The following is a 20,276-nucleotide window of genomic DNA, read 5'->3' as shown; positions in this document are numbered from 1 at the left end:
TTTAGTTTTTGAATCTTAAAGAGATAGTAGAGAAAAGATGAAGAAAGAGAAATAAAAGAAAAGCACATCATCACCTTATCATGATTGATCATGGTAAGTGACCTTATACATTATTTGTTTGTGATGGATAACTCATGTATGCTGGTGCGTGTAATACACATGTCAATTACTTTACCTTGTTTGTTTACCATCATCCATTGTATTTATTTTAATTTCAATTCTAATTTTTTAACTCTTAGTTGTTTAAGATAAACATGATTTTATTTTATTTTTTAAAATCAAACACTAAAATCTCGTCATGAGATTGCAAGAACTCCATGTCCAGGCATTTAAGATAAAAATACTAAATCAAATCTCAAATAAAATTAATGTAAAATGATCAAACTAAAAAATATATCAAGTGACAAAAAAACTTCAGTTGACCGTCCAAATCAATTCCTAATGCTATTTTTAAAAAAAAGGACTTGGTATTTATTTAAGCTCCAAATTCGATCCCAAAGCTCTAATTCTTGTAAATTAATAAAATTAAATTTTATTTTGTCAAACTCAGCAAAAAAATATTCCCATGACACTAGAAACACACAATCATACAAACAAATCACCACAATCAATCCTAAAAAAATATAACATTAAAAAATTAAATTAAAAAAATTAAGGTATCAAAATGAAAAAAATATAACAGAATAACGCAAAAATATTAATTGTAACTAAAACAGCTCGGGCAGTGAAAAGGCTTAGTTTTTTTATTTTTTTTCTTTTTCTTTGTTTTTTTAATGAATATTTTTTTTTATTTAGTTTGTTAATGTTAATTTTTTTTTTCTATTTAGTTATCAAGCTTTCATGATATAGATTCTGAGTTTGAAGGGTTAGTCCAAATTTTTTTTTGTTTTTTACTTAATTTTTTTATTTAATTTAGTTTGTAGATATTAATTTTTTTTCTATTTAGTTATCAAATTTTCATGACACGGATTTCAAGTTTGAGCTAACTTGTAAAATGTTTTTTTTCCTATTCAGTTATCAATCTTTTATGATACGAATTTCAGATTTGACAGGTTAACTAAGTTAATTTTTTTTTTCTTTTTTTTTTCATGTAGGTTTTTTTTATTTGATTTTTTTGTTAAATTAATCTCTCTCTTTTTTTATTGTAATTATTTTTTTAAATTTAGTTTGTTAATATTAAATTTTTTTCTATTTAGTTATTTAACTTTCATAACATGGATCTTAGGTTTGACAGGTTAACCCAAATAATTTAGATGTTTTTCTTCATTAGTTTTTTCCTTTCTGTAGGATTTTTTTCATTTGTTTTTTTCTTTTTAATTAATTTTTTATTTAATTTTATTCATTAATATTCAAATTTTTTCTATTTAGTTATTACATTCTCATGGCACGAATCCTGGGTTTGATGAATTAACCTAGTTGATTTAGATTTGTTTTTATTAATTTTGTCTTTTAATCTCATATTTTAATATTATAACTAACCCATAGTGAAAAGGTTAAGTGTTTTTCTTTTTGTTTTTTTAATGAATATTTTTTTGTTTAATTTAGCTTGTTGATTTTAATTTTTTTATTTAGTTATAAAACTTTCATGAAACAAATTTCGGGTTTGATGAGTCAACCCAATTTTTTTTTTCTGGTTTTTCTTTTTAATTAATTTTTTAGTTTAATTAATTTTATTAATATTAAATTTTTTTTTATTTGGTTATTAGACTTTCATGACACGAATTCTGAGTTTAAAAAGTTAACCGAGTTAAATTTAGCTTAACTTGTAAAAGTTTTTATCCTATTTAATTATCAAGCTTTCATGATACAAATCACAAATTTAACGAGTTAACCTGATTTAAAGGTTTAACCCATTTAATTCGGATTTTTTTTTCATTAGTTTTTTTCTTTGTTTTTCTCCTTTTTTTTTGTTTAGTAGTTTTTTTTGGCTTTTTAATTATTTTTTTAAATTTAGCTTGTTAATATTAAATTTTTATCTATTTAGTTATCAAACCCTCATGGTACAAATTCCAGGTTTAATGGGTTAGTTTAGTTTGATAAGTTAACCCAATTAATTTAAATCTTTTTCCTTTTTACTTCACTTTTTTTCTTCCTTTGTTTTTTATTTTTAATTAATATTTTTTTCTTTTAATTTTGTTCATTGATGTTAATTTTTTTTCTATTTAGTTATCATGCTCTTATGACACAAATTCCAGGTTTGACGGATTAATCTAGCTGATTGAATTTTTTTTCTTTTTCTTAATTAATTTTTTACTTTTACTTTTATTTTTTAATATTGTAATTAACTATAACTAAAAGGATCAACCTTTTATTGCAGACCGCACAAGGCAGTTCATGGTAAAAAGGTTGGTGTCTTTAGTTTTTTTGTGTGTTTTTGTTTTTTTTTAATTAATTTTTTTGTTTAACTTAGTTTGTTAATATTAAGTTTTTTTCTCTATTTAGTTATTGAATTTTCATGACATGAATTCCATATTTGACGGGCTAACCTGGTTTGATATGTTAGCCCAATTAATTCAGATTTTTTTCTTTTTATAGTTTTTTTTCTTTGTTTTTTCTTTTTAATTATTATTTTTTGTTTAATTTAGTTCATCAATGTTAATTTTTTTTTATTTAGTTGTCACACTCTCATGACATGAATTCCAAGTTTAATGGGTTAACATGATTTGACGGGTTAACCCAGTTGATTCGGATTTTTTTTCTTTTTCTTCATTTGTTTTTTCCTTCCAATTTTATCTTTTGATATTGTAACCATAACTAAAATATATCAACCTTTCACTATGAACTTACACACTTTCACTATAGATCGTATTGTGTAAATCTATAGTGAAATGCAGATACCTTTTAGTTAGAGGTTTTTTTTATTGCTTTTTACTTTGTTTTTTTTTTCCAGCTAATCTTTTTTTATTTAATTTAGTTTGTTAATATTATTTTTTTCTATTTAGTTATCACACTCTTGTGACACGGATCCTAACTTTGATGGATTGACCTAGTTTAGCGGCTTAATCCAGTTGATTCATATATTTTTTTTCTTGATTAGTTTTTTTTCTTTTAGTGTCATTCTTTAATATCAATTTGGTTGGAATAGTGCTTTGCCTTTTCTTTTCTTTTCCCTTTTAATTATTTTATTTTTTAATTTTATTTTTTAATATTAATTTTTTTTCTATTTAGTTATTACACTTTCATACCACAATTTTATAGTTGGACTCATATTCAGGGTTCTTAAATTTAGTGTTGTGGCTAAACCCAAGGCTCTTGAACTTGGCGATACAGCCATATCCATTTAAACTTGAGTAATACAAGTTTGATATTATTATTAATATTAAAAATATTATTATTTTTATTATAATTATTATTGCTAATATAATAATTAATAAAATTGAAAAAAATATTATTAGTTATAGGGTTTTTTTCTTTTTTCTTTTTAAATAATTTTCTTATTTAATTTAGTTTATTATCATTAATTTTTTTATTTAGTTATCATACTCTCATGATATAGATATCAACTTTGACATGTTAATCTAGTTTGACGGGTTAAACTGATTGATTTATATTTTTTTTAAGTAGTTTTTTCTTTTAATATCAATTTGATTAAAAATTAAATTTTATGATTTATTTTGTTTGCCATTAATTAGATTATGTAATTTTATGAGGGGATTTTATTATACCTCCCATTGCAAAACACTATTTATTAGAGTAAATCTTAGTTTTATTGTTTTTTTCTTTTTAATTATTTTTTAAATTTTATTCTGTAATATTAATTTTATTTTTAATTATCATATTTTTTAATACGACTTCGTAGCCAGACCTATATTTAAGGCTATGAGTTTAATGTTCCAGTCAAATTCATTTAAATTTGAATAATGCAAGTTTGATATTATTATTAATATTATAAATATAACTTTTAAGTTAAATGTTATAGACAAATCCAATACTCTTAAATATAACTTAATAAGAAGATCTAATATTTTTAAATTTTAATATATTTTATATAAAAAAATTGACCCCACGTATAACAGGTTAAGTTTCTAGTGCAACAATAAAATCCCTCACATGACACGGTGAAACACTGCATGATGCCCTTTATTTATTTAAAATTTTAAATTTAATAAAGATGATATGGGATGGATATCATATTGAGCGCCAAAAATGATATTTGGAGGCATGTGCTGCGGTCTCTTGCCTCTAAGCGTTTTACGAAACAGGAGCAAATTGATCATGCAGGACCAGTGTCTAAAAAGCTACAGAGGATTAAAAACTTAAAAGCCAATAACTCAAAGTCAAACAAGACAAATATTTTCGGGTATTTGATTACTTATACGATGGTATTAGAGGCTTACATAGTTATTAACTTTAGAACTCATGAAATTAATTGTGGTGCGCGCAAGCTGACCCGAACACCCACATTAATTTAAAAAAAAAAAAACAAATATTTAACCACACAATAGTTAGCCAGTAATAAAAGTTTGGATAAAAAAAATTATTTTAGTTTAAAGTTTGAATTTAATAGTTGCTGCTCAAAATTTATATCATTTTTAATTTTAAAAGTTGTAAAATTAATTAAAATATTAATTTTAAAATTTATAAAATTAATTAAGATATATTTAAGTTGGTCTAAATACGCCCGCGTGTGTATATATATACATATATAAAAAAACAAAAACAATGATTTATCTTATTTCTCTAATTCCAGTTCAACCCTTTTCAGGTATTCCTCTAATTTCTAAATACAATCTGAATTTCAACTACACCAAGTGTTAATAACGCAGAAGGCAGTTCAGGGAGCTTGACGACAACTGTTCTCGGGGCGCATCAAAAACGTGTTTCTGATTTTTTCTTAATGATTTTAATATATTAATATAAAATTTTTATTTTATTAAATATTTTTAAAAAATATCTAACCTACTGGATAAAACACACACTAGGACACGAGGGCATACAGCAAAGCCATCTATAAACATTAAATTGTTTTTTTTTAAAAAAACTTTTTTATCTAATTTTAATATGTTAAAATAAAAAAATAATATTATTTCTATATTTTTAATTAAAAAATACTTAAAAAAAAGCGGTACGCCATAGAACCAAACGCAAGTCACCTTCACCTCACTCTTAAATCTTCTCCACCTAAACCCTCGCTCTCCCTCCCTCCTCGCCTCACCCAATTCTCTCTCACCATGGCAGAACCAGAATCCGACATTTCCGACCCGGTCGTACAAAACCCTAACAATGAAGACGAAGAAGACCTCTACGAACAAAGCGACGAGGACGAGGACGAGGACGAGGACGAGGACCTCGAATCCCAAAAGGCGAAGCTCCGAAATCGATTCCAGAATTTCTTTCGCCGAATACAACACGAATCGGTCCCAATTCGTGTTCATGATGTTGTAATCAAAGGAAACACGAAAACTAAAGACGCTTTGATTGAAGCAGAAACGGCGTCGCTTAAAGATGCGTCTACCTTTAAAGAGTTGTTTGCGGCTTCAAGCGATGTGAATTTTAGGTTACAAGCACTTGAGATATTTGATTCGGTGAAGATCACGCTTGATTCGGGCCCGCCGGAGTTGCCTGGGACTGCTAACGTGATTGTCGATGTTGTGGAAACTAAAAGCCCTCTATTGGGTGAAATTGGGGTTTTCAACAAAGGCGAGGTATACATCTTGAATGTTTTCTTTTTCTAGTTGGAATTGGCGGTGTTTGGGTAATTGAATAATGTTATAATGTGCGTCTTTGTAGCTTCGATTTCTAGTGGTTGATTTTGTTCTAGTGATTGTGAGTGATTTTGATAGAAATGTGGGAAAATTGGTGCTTGTTTAATTGATGACTGAATAACGATGCGCGTCTGTTAAACGGGAAATGGTAACAGTGGCAGGGAGAAATTGCATTGGTGTAGTTGGTTTTGTTTAATATGGTGCTATAATTGGTCACTGTCTAGTGTCTACCATCTAGGTACAAATAAAACGGCATTTTTATACTTTGTTTCAATTTTTTGATTTGCGATTAATGATTTGGTGCTGTGTTTAGTTGCTGAAAAACAGGGGAAATAGAAAGATTTTAATGGCTTAACTGGTTTGTGTCATTACATATTCGTATTAGTGACTAGGTGCATGGAACTGAACATGTCTAGTGTAAGGTGCTTGATGCGGGCTCATAATGGCATGCTTATGTTTAATGTTATAATTCGTATCAGTGGGGCTTTAGATAGCTGAATATTCTGCATTTGCATAATTATAAAATCTCTACTGAGTTTGATTCACGTTTTTACACTATAGGTTCATTTCTCAAGATTTATTGGAAACTAAGGGGTTCCTGAAATTGTAAGTTTTTTTTTGTAGGCTTCATCATCAACATTGGAGGGTACACTCAAGTTCAAAAACATATTTGGTTATGGGGATCTTTGGGATGGCACTCTGGCATATGATTGTGACCACAAGGCAGAGGTAAGTGCTGGTGTGTTTTTGCCTAGATTCAAAGGACTTGTGACCCCGGTAACAGCGCGACTATTCCTGCAATCTCAAGACTGCCTAAAGTTTTCTTCTTTCAAAGAGCGATCACTAGGGCTATCTCTTGGCTTATTCTCAACCAGGAACCATGATGTGGTGTACAATCTTGCCTGGCGTACATTGACAGATCCATCACGAACAGCTTCAAGTTCAGTGAGGGGGCAGCTTGGTCATGGTTTACTTTCATCTTTGAAGTACACATTTAAGATTGACAGGAGAAATTCACCTCTGAGGCCAACTCGTGGATTTGCTTTTGTTTCTACTACCCAAATTGGTGGCCTTGCACCTGATAGTCGCAGCTTACAATTTTTGCGCCAGGTTTGATACTCATTTCATGTTTGATCTTCTGATTTTCCTAGTAGCTGTTTTATTCAGTTCTTTCAAGCATTTTTCTTTCCTGGCAATGCTGCCACTTTTTGGCTGTATGCAAGCTTGTTTTGACTGCCTTCTTTGCTCATGTCTCCACCTCTCTCCATATGTCATTTGTTTTTATGTAGCTTAGCTTTGTCAGTTTTCTTTTACCATAAAAACTAAATGTCTCTGGTGTTTTGAATCTCAATGCTGTGGGATTAGATCATACTGAAATGTACCCTTGTTTTTCTCTCAGGCCAGCCATTTAGATTCTGGAAAAGCTCTGTTGGTCACCTTTTATTCCTCACAGTTATTGATGGCTTGTAATTTTTATTATGTGTTAATAACACATTACAACTTTTCTCCCTGCATCTCTGAAACTTTCCCATCCATGATTTTGGCATAGAAAATGATGGCCATCTGCTGTATTTTAATTCAAGCTATGTTTTTGAGGTGTTCTTTTGGCTGTGTGTTGGGGCTCACTTTGCCTTTTTCCAGGAAAAGCAAACAAATTTTTTACTTCAATTTTTGTCATGCTAACAGATCTAAGAACCAGGCTTTAGTTTTTCCCCAGGTCAACTCAAACTCCATTAATGATAATCAGTAATTGTCTTGCTGCTAGCTTTGTGGGGGATACAGTACATGGATGGTGGAGTCAACTATTCTGCACTGAAATATTTTAGTCCTTTAGTCTAGTAGGCAACAACTAGAATGCTTAATGTTGATCCCTTTCACTGGCTAACATTGTCCCCACTTGGACAACTCTATGCCTACTTGTACAAGCATGGAAGTTGGAAGCACCAAAACTGCATAACTTCTAAATGACAAGCTACATGCCATGCCCACTTTTACCCATTCTTTCCTTTTTCGTTAAGAAAACAATGACAAACAAAGTTCCTTGGCCACTTTTTGTTAGATTTGTAAGGAAAACATATTCGACTACCGGCTTCTTTGTTGAAGAAAAAAGAACTAATCATATTGTTGCTCTCATTCCCATCCTAAAATTTTCTGTTTCCATCAGTGGCTGCCAATACAGGTTTTATCTAGAGAGCAAATACACTATATATACTAATTGTTCAGATGTGGTTGACCATAAAAAACAGGGAAGTATATACCGACAAAAAGTCAAAAGAATTTAAAAAGAAAATTTTGAATTTTCGTTTGTTGTGCTGAGTATGAAGATTTTCTGGGTTTGGAAACCTTTCTTGTGTACCTTTCTAGAATACTAATCTCAAATAATTTAATTGGGGAACAAAATAAATGTTCACACAGAAGCTAGCATTTCGATTTGTTTGTCCTAAACTTGAAATCTAACATGTCATTCTCAACATTTTAAATTCATGCACAAGGCTCTGCTCCTCAATCTTTGTTTGTTAAGTGGTTAATTAAGCATAGATTAGTTGTTGCATGTTACTTGGGCATAATTCACACCTCTTGTTTGTTGAGCTGTATTTGTTCGATAATGAGCTATTTTTCATTAATAAATTTAATTTTAAGTATGGTTAAGAGCTTCAGGTTTTCAACTGGTCTTCTCTGTTTACATCATATATGTATATGTGGTTGTATTTGCTATGGTTTCTATTTTAAAACAAATTGGTCTGCTTTATGCTACTATGTTGATTATACTTAGCTATTGGATACCTCATTAGAATATGAGATGCCTTTTGTTTTTGTTCCATCTCCATTACTTGCACTTTTAAATCTTGTGTGCTTTCCATTCTTTTCTTACTTAAAACAGGAGCTTGATCTTCGTTGTGCCATACCTCTTGGATTTTACCATTCTGCACTGAACCTGGGAATATCTGCTGGTGTTGTTTTTCCCTGGGGATCTGGATTTTCAAGCATGCCTTCACCACTGCCAGAAAGGTTCTTCCTTGGAGGCAACTTATCTCCAGTTTGCACTTTGGGTGGTCCAACATCATTATGGGGGTTTAGGACTAAAGGTCTTGGCCCTACTGAGCCTCGAAGACAATTGCAAAAAAACCCAGGTGATGAGAATGCTGATTCTGGAAGGGATTATCTCGGAGGAGATCTTGCTGTTGCTGCTTTTGCAGATTTTTCTTTTGATTTTCCATCAAAGTGGTTAAGTGCAAAAGGAATCCACGGACACCTTTTTGCTTCTGCTGGGAATGTCGACAAACTAACAGAAAATTCATATCGGAATTTTTCTTTGCAAAAGTTCACCCAATCATTCCGTAGCTCCGTAGGAGTTGGAGTTGTTATTCCTACAAATCTCTTCCGAATGGAGGTGAGTAATTTTTTTACTTCTTCATTTTGTACCTAAGCAGCAGAGGACATTTTGGGCTTTAAATTGTAGCTGTTGAGCACAATCCTATTGAAACAGTGGGAAAGTCAACATCAAAAAATTTGAATGTCATGAAAATGTGAGCTATTTCGTCAAAACATTGACCAAAGAACTTAAAGAGCAGTGGAAGGGTTTCTCTCAATGAAATATTTATTCTTGTTATACCAAATAAATGGAATGTACTATTATAATTTGTGCCACTTACATGCTGTTTAGTAACATGAAATGGATGATGGGAATGAAACCATTTTGAAGTTATTTGGTTGAAAGGAATCAATGGGGGATGGAAATGAAGAGTGGGAATGGAAATGAAAACTTATTTATTTATTTTCTTATTCTCATGGAGGAGGTGGGAATGAAAACTTCATAGTGATATCTCCTGTTTTAATCTGTTTTTTTATTCTTTTATTTATTTCTACAAGACCTCAGTCGGGCATTTCATCTCTAATGAATTTGAATTTATTTCCAGCTGAATTATTGCAACATCTTGAAGAAATTTGGCGAGGACCGTGGCAAGTCAGGATTCCGTGTCAGCTTTTCTTCTCCATCATAGAATACAGAAAGTCCTCCATGCCAGGTGGTAGAGTTTCCTTTTCTTTTCTCCATTTGTTTTTGGCCTTGCGAAGAAAATCACACGTTAGACAGCCTTCAGCCTTCATTTTTTTGTTTCAAATGTAATTTTGATGGTGGAAAGTCGGCCCGGAAATTTATGGTGCACAAAAAGAGGGAAATAATATGATAACACAAAACATTGACGTCGGCATATTTTATAAGGTATTCCATGAAACCATTGAGTGGCAGAGTATTTAGATCGTTATCCATGCCTTTTGTTGATTGCCTGTCACGACTCGGGAATCAGATAATCTTTTTTTGTGCTTGAACTGCAGGATTATTCATTTTAATATGGTCTTTGAATTTGCTGAAACTGTGAAATGTGCTTAAGGAGGGTGCATATCTCGGTAATGGTGGCTGTTTTAGCTAGGAGACCTATGAACCTATAAGGAGGGCAGATAGGACGAGTAGTCGTCATGTGTGCTAGACCTGATCTTGTTGCTAGAGGACCTAAGCTCATTATTTTCTTGAAGGGCTTGTAATATGAAGCAGGAAATTTTGATGAAAGAAATTCCAATAAAGGGGAAGTAGATTGATACAAAATATAAAACATGCGGGTAGCAGGCCCAGCCTGAGATGGTAGGCTTCCAGGGAAATAGTAGACCTGGCAAGGCTAAATTGAATGGCCCAGAAATTCACGAGGTACCGTGCTCAGACAGCAGCCTGACTTTGTAAGAGGATGGACTGTGTCCTTTTAAGCTGGGCTTTCTTTTTGTTGGCCCAATTAGCGACTAGTTTCCCACCTTTTCACAATAAGCTGTGTTTTAATGATCCTCAATCCCAGAACTTTCAAGTGAATTAGTTCAACACTCGATTCTTGAGTATTTGAGAAGCTGAAGGAAGACGAAATCATCACTTAATATGGAGTCCAATAGCAGCTTGAGGGAAGGTACATCTATATATATGGCCGATGCTTTTAATCTCCTGCCTCTTTCCTTTATTTTTTTCTCCGCAAAGGTGACGAATTCATGCATGGGCCATTGAGGTTACAGTCAATCGAAGATGATAATTAGTGAATGGGGAGTTATAGATTCTCTTGGGGTTGATATGAAATGGTTCTACTGTAGACATAGCGATGCTTGCAACGTTTCGCTTGTCAAAATTAACTTAGATGATTTTGGCAGTCAATTATTGTTTAAAAAAGGCAGTCAATTGGCGCCAGGCCATGGTGAATCTCTTGCTGGCACATTCATTTCGCACGGTCCCCTCTTTAAGGACTTGAAATCTAATTTTTCTGTCAAAAAGGGACTACATGAGGTTACAAGGTCATTGCACTAGAGCCAGCAGTTTCGCCGTCAATCAAATCCATGTAGAGGAAGCCAGCTCTATATAGGATCTGCTAAGTCAAGAAGCAAGACCTAATCTGAAGAGACCATCGGGAAAATTAATGATCCTCACTGGATTCCAAACTATACTTTCAATTGTTGTGTGGAAAAGAAAAGAACTGCGAATCACTCTCGGCATCTCCATCTCTCTCTCTCTCCCCTTCTGTTTTTGGTCTTCTTTTATGAATGGGGCCTGTCTAGCTATAAAAAATTATAAATTAACTAAATCAAACTAGTTAGTAACAGCCTAATTGACTAATAAAAAAAGTAATTTCACTCCTTTTCCTGCAGTAACAAATTAATGGCCCGACAATGGATGTTAACATGGTGCTTGAAGAAGTGCTAGTTCTTTCAACTTTAAAAAAAGAAGAGAGAAGTGCTAGTTCAACGTTGCAAATTGCTACCACGAGATTCATGCAACTAGCCTATATTACTAGGGAAATACGAATGACGGTAATTTGTCACGGCCGTCGCTGTGGTGGGGAAAAAAAAATGCTTGAAAGGAGACAAAACATGCCTATGAGATCAATTAGCATATTCTGCATATTGCAAAATTAATGTTCGATATTATAAATTTCCTTTCAGTCCATGCATACGTTTCCTATGTGAAGGCAACTCAATCAATTAATTAACTAGCGTTTTCTTCTGCTTAATCTAACACACAATGTTAATTAGTAAGCATATCCCATTTCACAACTTCAGGAACTTCCATCTAAACTTGACCAGTTGTTTGATTGTGACCACCTTTATGAATCGGATGGTATTCATAATTAAGCTGATCATGGATCAATTATTTGACTAGTGATGGTATTGATGCTTGTGAAATAAGGCTTTCCATATATACCAAAAACTTAATACAATGAGGGAACAGTAGTTGTTATGCTCTTGTTTGAACGTGAAGCTTTCATTGGTGAAAAACCTGAAAGGGCAGCAGGTGTCGAATATGGTCGCCATATCACATGCATCATGTTGGCAATATTGCATCATGCATGGACTCTACATGATGATGATGATGATGTGTTAAAGACAGTTGTGTGTTGCATATGCAGCCAGGAAAAAGACAGACATCCTCGTTCTCAAAGGATGGTAGATCCGCATTAATAGGTTCACGTATTCTCATGCACAATAGAAAAGTAGATTAAAGAAACAGTGGGCAAATAGAAGAAAAACAAAGGTCCTGTTGCGAGTTGACTTCACAGGTTAGGTGTTCGATGCCGAAGCTCCCAGTCCCAGTCCCAGTCCCAGACCCAAAATAATTCTAGCTTTATTTTAATAGTTCTCACAGGGAAACCAGCCTATACGATTGCTAATGATTTAGAAATGATCTGCACACACACATATATTTCGAAACAGCATCTGTTAATTAATTATCCTTTTTTTTTTTATTGGATGCTAGCTAGCAGGAGCATTGATCTCTTAGAATTTCTTATCAAGTACATTTCATTTCATCTGATATGTTGTGTTGTGATTCCAAACTCTCCTAGGAAGAAGTGAACAAAAACATGGAGACACCTAATTTCTTTCGAACTAATAAGTAATTGCTAGGCATTTATTATTCGGAGGTAACGGCATGCCTTTAAGTAAGACTTAGATGAGACTAAAGTTAACTATGTATTAATTATGCAACAGACCGCAGCCTGCAAGTAACTCTCGCTGCAGGTTGAACATATCAGACAATCTGGTTGAATTGATTTTTTTTTCTTTTTATATTTATATAAACAATTGATCAAGTTCATCCTTGAATAAACTCATTTTAGCTTTGTTTTTAATTTTCTTAGATCAAAGTTGAATTGACTCATTAAATCTGGCAACAGATTTTATCAAACGTGCACCAGCCCAACGAATGAGATCCGAGCCCAACCATTGTAATTAAAACTATATATAGATGGATTAATTTTAAGGTTTTTTTTTTTTTTCATTCAAAGACATTCTTAGTTACTCCCCCACGCCTAATAAATTTAATTTTGACACCAGCCAGCTATATCAAAAGATGACTTTGCCAAAAGAAACCACTGGCTCTTGGGCGGTGGTTTCTCTCAAGACCCTCGTGATGCTGGGTATTTTTTTTTTTTTTAGCAAAAAGAAAGTAGAAAAATCTTAAGTTAGGTTAATTATTTGTCATGTAAAGATTTCATTACATATACACGTAGCCTCTAAATGTAGTTAGAGTACACGAGGATGGAATATTAGGTTTCCGGCAGAATTAATACTATGTGCTACTTTTCCTTTCATGTCAAAACCTGAAATTAAATGGTTCGTGTGGGTGAAATCAAGTGCAATTTTCTTGAACATCGACTCACTTGTTAAACGATGATGATCTTTTGACATGAACTATAAAAAATCATGAAACTATCGCGGCCTATAACCACCTAAAAACAAATTATATATATATATAAGATATCATGTTTTTATTTATTAAATTTAGTATATCCAAGGGTTCAAATGTTGTAGATATTGTTCTCATTAATTATTTTACAATTCATAAGATATAGTGCTATGCCCTCCTCTAATCCAGCCTTTATATAATAATAATAATAATAATAATAATAATAATAATAATAATAATAATAATAATAATAATAATAATAATAATAATAATAATACTAATAATAATAATAATAATAAAAGAAGATATAAACAATATGAAACTATAATAAAACTTCAGCTATCAACATAAAATTTAAAATTTTGAATTGATAATTTTTTTTAATGTTGTAATATAGCATTTTTTACTAAGTGGACAAAAATTCTCGTCAAATTAAAATTAAATTTACATATAAAAAAATGTAAATTAATCTATGCAAATTTCAATCCTAATAAGTGTAAGAATTTATTGCTAGCTTTTAGTTTCCATCAAATAATTGTTAAAGATACGTTACGTTATATAATTCTTTTTTAATTTTTCCTCTTTAATTGACTGTGAAAACCCACAAGTTTAGGACAAACAACACATAGGCCGAGTAATTATTGTATCCATACATTTTTGTTTTTTAGAGAAGTTGTGGTTTTTACACCCACATGCATGCTGTTGATCACAATTATATTTTAAGTGGGATGAAAGTGAGAGAACTTAAACAAAATTAAATTAAATTGAAAAGTCATATATATATACTCAATCATTAAATTAAATAACGGAGGAAAACTCGGGATCTTGAGACACTGCTAGCTTGTCATAAAGCCCTGTGTATCTATCTAAATTTGAAAATGAGTTTTTGTTTTTGTTTTGTATATTAATTTTCTGGTTGAATGGACTATTCGACAGGACCCTCCGATGGAATTTGTTGACCGCATCAAAATGCTGCCGAAGTCTAAATTTTTCTGGTTGAGTGGACTATGCAGTTTGATTAAATTACAAGATCGATCGTTTTTCAAATGAAATTCAAGAACTAGATTGGTATGGAAGCCAGACATCACAATAATCAAATCGATTCTTTTGTTAGAAAAGAAAATCCTTTCTTTTCTCAATAATCAAATCGAAGTTGAAGGTTGAGGACGTAATTATTGGAGCTTGGAACTCTTGACACTAGTAATTAATTTTACTTTTGTGCACAGAATTATTCTACTCTCTTTTCATCATTAATTTTCTTAAGCCAATGTTGCTCGCCCTGGTCAATTATTTCTGGACTCGCGCAGAATATTCGTCTATATATAATTTGAGAGGGAGGCCCCTCCGAGACGGAAAATATGCTAAGCAATTCCCATCAATTGGATTTGACAAGGAAACCATGAAGTACAAGAACCGAGCAACAAATTGTTTTATACAATCTCTAATACCAATACTGACAACTGTCATCTTTATAAATTCAAATACGGTAATGTATTAATTGCTATTAATTTGATCTAATATAAATTTGAAGTTAAATTAAAGTTAATTAGTCACTGCCTTAAACCGGGATGAGGTATCCATTCTCCTTCCTTTTAAGAAACTACGATATCAGGTACACTGGTACAGTAGTTTTCCTATTCTACAAATACTTGTATTAAATTCATATAATCACGCGCGGACCCGAATCTTATACCCCATTATTTATTAATTAAAATACTAAAATGAAATATTTCCTTACAAAATTAAGTTGAAGAAAAATGATAAGTCTATCAATTTTAAAACATTATAAAAAAAATTATATATAATTAATTAATTAAATTCAACTTATGCATGCGAAGACGCGCAGCTAATTTTGAATAAAGATGGGAGTCAAGGCAGTAGTTAATAGTTATAATATCCTTTTAGACTTGCTAGCTCTAGTCTATTTGGGTCTTTATTTAGTTCATTTCCTCACTAATATATATGCATCCCGCAGTTTTATAATGTTTTTTCAATTTTCAAATGCTGGCCCATGCCAAAACCAGCCGTAAGGTCAAGATGGAGCACATCCAATGGAGTTGTTCTTCTTAGTCAGCGACTGACCATCGCTCAAGTTTCTTGTAATTAAATGGTGTTCCGAGCTTTGTCTAGCTAGTTATCTTCTTAATCTAAATATTATCTTTGGGCATTTAACTTTCATAATCATGATCTTGGAACAATTTTCCTAAACCAACTCCCAGGCCGAATTCCATATCTGACATTCTATATGTTTCAAGAGAGGCAAAGTCTATGGCTGACAACCTTGCTTAACAAGGGGTGAATAGAGTGTGAGTTTCAGGCTTGGATTTGAAACTGGTATGGCTCCTCTCCACAATTTGCTTCTTCTAGGGTATTATTGTTCATGACTACTGTTGTGCATTAGGTTATGGAAATGGCAATTGCTAGGAGATTGAAATGAGAAGGCCTAGCTATCTGTTTGTTTTAATTGTATGCTGGATTTATAAAACTCACAACCCTTTGGGATGCTTGTCCAGCCTTTAACAGGCTTTATTTTGCTTGTAAAAATAATAATAAAAAATCCATATCTGACATGGGTTCTTGATATTTGCTAATAATTGAAAATAAATTATATCTTAACTTTTATAGAGGACGATTCTCCGATCAAATTATAACTAAACCCGGTATGGTGATTCAATTGGCTTTTTTTCTTTCCGGCGTACAAATTAGCACATCGCACTTGCATATCTGAGAAAACTCATCACCAATTGGTTCTCAGTGTTATTTTTCTCTTTTTAGTCCTCTTATGACTCTTATACAAGCTAGCTCTCTTATGCGCTTGCCTCGGATTTCTGGTAGTGTTCTTTAGGGCCTTCTTACTCTGCTCTGTCAGATCAAGGGAAGGAATGAGAAGAATCGCCTTTTCCAACTCACTCTTATCCTATTAGTAGAACTGCTAGTCTTCTAAGCCTGCTAAAAGTGTTCAAATAACACGAACATTCTCTTGTCCAGGTGCCCCGTCAATTAGAGCAGTCGAGTTTGGCGTGGTTTTCGTTAGGTGTGGATTCTTATAATTAATTTGGAGTAATATGTCAAGATTAAAATCATAATTAACAAGAGAATTAGGGCGTAGCAAATGTACTCCTACACTCACAAAGACCCAAGAGAAATCGAAGAGTTGTTGACATGGGTGCCAGGGTAAGGAGTCTTCGATAAAGAAAGACAAAACCCGTGATTCTCGACGCAAAGCCAGTACGGGGGGCATACATTTTTCCAAGTTAAGTTGTGTGTGATGACTGATGAGTGACAGCCAGCGAAGTTTGATAGGGATATCCTCCATTGATTGATGAGCTATGGTATTCTTTTTTGCACACATGCGCATAATGTTCAGCAATTTTTCTTGCCTTAATTTCTCTCCTATATATCATTAATTTGTAGCAAACGCAGCATGCCTTCCTCGATCTACGAGTCACAGGCTGACCATATGAGCATAACTTTTTCTTTGAGAATTAATGCCATAAAGAAAACCTTTCAAATAAGTTCATAGAAATTCCATTACATTATGCATCATTAGAGGTCCCAATTATATAGAAACATGAGTTTGAAGAATAGAAAAAAAGAAAAAGCTACTTCTATGTATCATATTATGCTGTCCAAATTCACCGAGCCTCGGCAATTAATGAACCATGCTAATAAATAAACTATGACTCAATTATTTATATATAGAGTGTGTGTGTGTGTGTGTGTGTATAAATTTACTTATTATATTTTTTAACTTGTGATTCTCAGAGGCATTGTTCAATTATTTTTTATAGTATTTTTTAAAAGAGTTATTCAAGCTGATCATGAGTATATACTCTCTTTTTTTAATCAAAATTTGATAAATACCGAATATTTTGAAGAAGAATTATAAATACAAGCTATTGTACATGCTAAATGCCATTCTCCACGCACACGTATTCAATTATCTATCATTCATTCATCTACATGCATACATACATGGTATAATAAATGCATGACAAACTACATTATATATGCATGTATGTCATAAATAAGTATAAAAAGTAGACAAGCTATTAGCAAGACAGTTCAAAGAGTCAGCTAGAGCTACATATTCAAGGGCTAGGGTTTTGAATTCCAAGTCTTGTAAATATTAATTATTATTACCGATGCTTATCTGATTTTATTCCTAAAGTGTGTGTGTGTGTGTCTATATATATATATATATATATATCCATTTCCTCTGCCCTCAGGTAAGAAAGATATTGAAACTGAAACATCAAAAGTCATTTTATAAGACGACACTAAAATTCCTAATCACTGTTTCTTGATCATTCACATAGAATTGATAAGGAAGACAGCTAAGCTACGAAAGATGAAGGGAAGTGATAGTTTTGAAGGCTCTAAGTCAAGCTATTCTGACGAAAAAGTTGGACAAGATGAAGGTGATGAGGAGGAGGTGGATGGAATTAATTTTAAATCAAAAAATGAAGGACAGAGCACAAGCAACAGCTCAATTGAAGAAAATAAAAAGAAGGCAGCTAATGGATCCTTTCGGCAATATATTCGTTCTAAGATGCCAAGGCTCCGATGGACGCCGGATCTTCATCTTTGCTTTGTTCATGCTGTTGAAAGACTAGGAGGACAAGACAGTTAGTACTTGGTTACAACTCTAGTCATCTTCTTTTTTCTATTTGGTTTTTTTCGTTAAATGATTTAATTTGTTCTTGTTCATTGATAACGGGAGAATTCTAAGAGGAATTTGCTTCTGATGGGTGGCATTAACTGTATTGATCTGTGCAGGAGCAACACCAAAGCTTGTTCTTCAGATGATGAATATTAAAGACCTTAACATTGCTCATGTGAAAAGCCATCTTCAGGTATTTTCATCTATGGTATTACACAAGTAACAGTGTTTATTGATGTATTTAGCCTGATTTCCCTAATTAATTTTGCGCATGTATTGTTTGGTTAGATGTACAGAAGCAAGAGGAGTGAGGATCCCGGTCAAGGTAAATTATTCATTGATCCTTTTCTTTTTATCAAAGAAGTAAGCTTTCCTGTGCAAATAGAGAGAGAATTAGGGTTTCTCTAGGGGGATGTACTCTCCCTGACTTAGGAGATATTCTTGATAGGCCAAGGGCTTTTATTCGAAGGCGGGGATAACCCTATCTGCAACCTTAGGCAACTTGCCATGCCACAAGATTTCAATCAAAGATCTCCTTTCAATTTAAGGTATGGAAATCTTAACTCCTTATACTCCTACTCCAATAATTAACCAATTTGAGATTCTAATAATTGGTATATCCTAACTATGATCTCTTTCTCTCTCTCCCTCTTTCTCCCGCCTTCAAGATATGGAGATGCTTCTTGGATAGGTCATGACCACATGATGTGCAGTGCTTATATGGGAGGAACTGCACTCAATAGAGTCAAACATGGACTGTATGGCTCAGAAATTGGATGTAACAATCACAATTCACTTAATTATGGTTCGAGTGTCCACATTCCTTCTCTGAATGGGAAAGTTACAGGTAGAACTCATCAATCTCTTGAAGCGGTCCAGTTGTTCCAAGTATCCCAACAGAATGAAAGTACACCCAGCTCAATGGAGTCCGATTTCATAACCAAGTTGCAAGAGAGATCAGGAATATTAGATCAAGTGGATTTTTTGAACACCTCTAGTTGCGCTGACAGAAATTGGAGAACAATTCAAGAAATGCAAAAGGGTTTAAAGAGAAAGACTTTGGATCCAGATTGCAACTTGGATTTGAACTTGTCACTGAAACTAGCAACAAAAGATGATGATGAACTTGAAAAGTTTGTGGAAGGTTGTGAAGTTGATGGTACTTTGTCTCTTTCGTTGTCTTCATCTTCATCCTCATCCTCAAAGCTTGGCGGATCGATGGAAGGAGATGGAAGTGGGAAACATGCAAGGATGGCAAGTACTCTAGATCTGACTTTATGAATGAGACAATTCTAAGTGAGATCTTGAGGTACTTACTTTTGCAGTAACAACATGCTTAAAGATAATTTCCTTACCTGCATACAAGGTAATAGTATTCATTATTTGATCTTTTGTTGTTGTTTTTTTGTTAATTTGCTTTGTATGCAAAATCACAAGCTAGTTGTAGGCTCTAGTTGGTGTTACCAATGAATAGATGAGTATTTTTAGCATTACAAAGCATGCACATTGGGTTCTGGGAATTGTTTTCTGATCAGTGAATATATGTATGTATGTATGTATGTATAGGTCTCCAATAATTTAGCAACTCTTGCTAGCTACCTTTCAAACAAAATAAAAATAAAAATGACATTGAACTACTCAAATCATATGAATGGAAATCGTTTAATTATGTTATCTTTACATATCTATAGCTATGTTAAACTCTTTCTCTGTATTCTTGTAAGCCTACAAGTATAGTGGATAGAGTAAAAAGTAGTTTTTTTAGTTACGTTAATCCAGGGGACATGCATTTACACTCTGTTTATTTAGGGGCTCTGACGAGTAACATTTAGGGGCTTAATATCTCCACTTTCCACTTTCTTAATTTGTAAAGCCAATTAATTTTCAACAAGAGCCACAAACAAAGCGAAAATCGCGCTTACCCATTGTAAAGTAAAGAAAAAAAAAAGACCCTATCTAGTGATTTTACTTCTTTTTAATTTTCTAAACATAAATGTTTGCCAAATCCTTCTTATAATTTAGGAAGTGAGATAGATAGATTCGTGTGTGTGTGTGTGTGTGTAATCTAAATGATACTGAATTAGGAGAAAATTAATTCCAGAGGGAGCTGGGGATGATTTTCCATTGGAATATAGATCAGCGCTTTTCGCGCTGTGTTGATGAAAATATCTGATCAGTTCCTATACTGGAAAACCAA

The 20,276-nt window shown here is 32.7% G+C and overlaps 2 protein-coding genes across 3 annotated transcripts; both read left to right on the top strand.

The window, feature by feature from the left end:
- The first annotated feature begins 5,081 nt into the window (after nucleotides 1-5,081).
- On the top strand, nucleotides 5,082-10,034 carry LOC105108630 (Outer membrane OMP85 family protein). The gene is made up of 4 exons (XM_011003046.1): nucleotides 5,082-5,645; nucleotides 6,330-6,815; nucleotides 8,587-9,096; nucleotides 9,623-10,034. Exons 1-4 carry the CDS (start codon nucleotides 5,172-5,174, stop codon nucleotides 9,704-9,706), a joined length of 1,554 nt encoding a protein of 517 aa, XP_011001348.1. The 5' UTR covers nucleotides 5,082-5,171; the 3' UTR covers nucleotides 9,707-10,034.
- A 7,450-nt stretch (nucleotides 10,035-17,484) lies between these two features.
- On the top strand, nucleotides 17,485-19,664 carry LOC105108499 (uncharacterized). Of its 2 annotated transcripts, none has more exons than XM_011002861.1 (6): nucleotides 17,485-17,586; nucleotides 17,651-18,044; nucleotides 18,196-18,272; nucleotides 18,368-18,404; nucleotides 18,528-18,627; nucleotides 18,748-19,664. In XM_011002861.1, the coding sequence occupies exons 2-6, from the start codon at nucleotides 17,768-17,770 to the stop codon at nucleotides 19,358-19,360; spliced, it is 1,104 nt and encodes a 367-aa protein (XP_011001163.1). In that variant the 5' UTR covers nucleotides 17,485-17,586; nucleotides 17,651-17,767; the 3' UTR covers nucleotides 19,361-19,664. The 2 variants fall into 2 exon arrangements, with proteins under 2 accessions (XP_011001163.1, XP_011001232.1); XM_011002930.1 differs by lacking the exon at nucleotides 17,485-17,586 and adding an exon at nucleotides 17,622-17,645 and having other exon boundaries at nucleotides 17,736-18,044.
- The last annotated feature ends 612 nt before the right edge of the window (nucleotides 19,665-20,276 follow it).

Source organism: Populus euphratica, unplaced genomic scaffold (genome assembly GCF_000495115.2).
Source record: "Populus euphratica unplaced genomic scaffold, PopEup_1.0 scaffold1.1, whole genome shotgun sequence".
NCBI classification, from domain to species: Eukaryota; Viridiplantae; Streptophyta; class Magnoliopsida; order Malpighiales; family Salicaceae; genus Populus; species Populus euphratica.
The sequence above is the reverse complement of the archived record's forward strand: the minus strand, read 5'-3'. Positions and strand labels throughout refer to the sequence as shown.

What these genes read in the sequence shown, in the direction of transcription:
- LOC105108499 (XM_011002861.1), top strand. Translation starts at nt 17,768, where the DNA reads ATGAAGGGAAGTGATAGTTTTGAAGGCTCTAAGTCAAGCTATTCTGAC. An exon ending in AAGACTAGGAGGACAAGACA is followed by an intron (nt 18,045 to 18,195) that starts GTTAGTACTTGG and finishes TGATCTGTGCAG; the next exon opens with GAGCAACACCAAAGCTTGTT. An exon ending in AGATCTCCTTTCAATTTAAG is followed by an intron (nt 18,628 to 18,747) that starts GTATGGAAATCT and finishes CCCGCCTTCAAG; the next exon opens with ATATGGAGATGCTTCTTGGA.
- LOC105108630 (XM_011003046.1), top strand. Translation starts at nt 5,172, where the DNA reads ATGGCAGAACCAGAATCCGACATTTCCGACCCGGTCGTACAAAACCCT. An exon ending in GGGTTTTCAACAAAGGCGAG is followed by an intron (nt 5,646 to 6,329) that starts GTATACATCTTG and finishes TTTTTTTTGTAG; the next exon opens with GCTTCATCATCAACATTGGA. An exon ending in CAAATCTCTTCCGAATGGAG is followed by an intron (nt 9,097 to 9,622) that starts GTGAGTAATTTT and finishes ATTTATTTCCAG; the next exon opens with CTGAATTATTGCAACATCTT.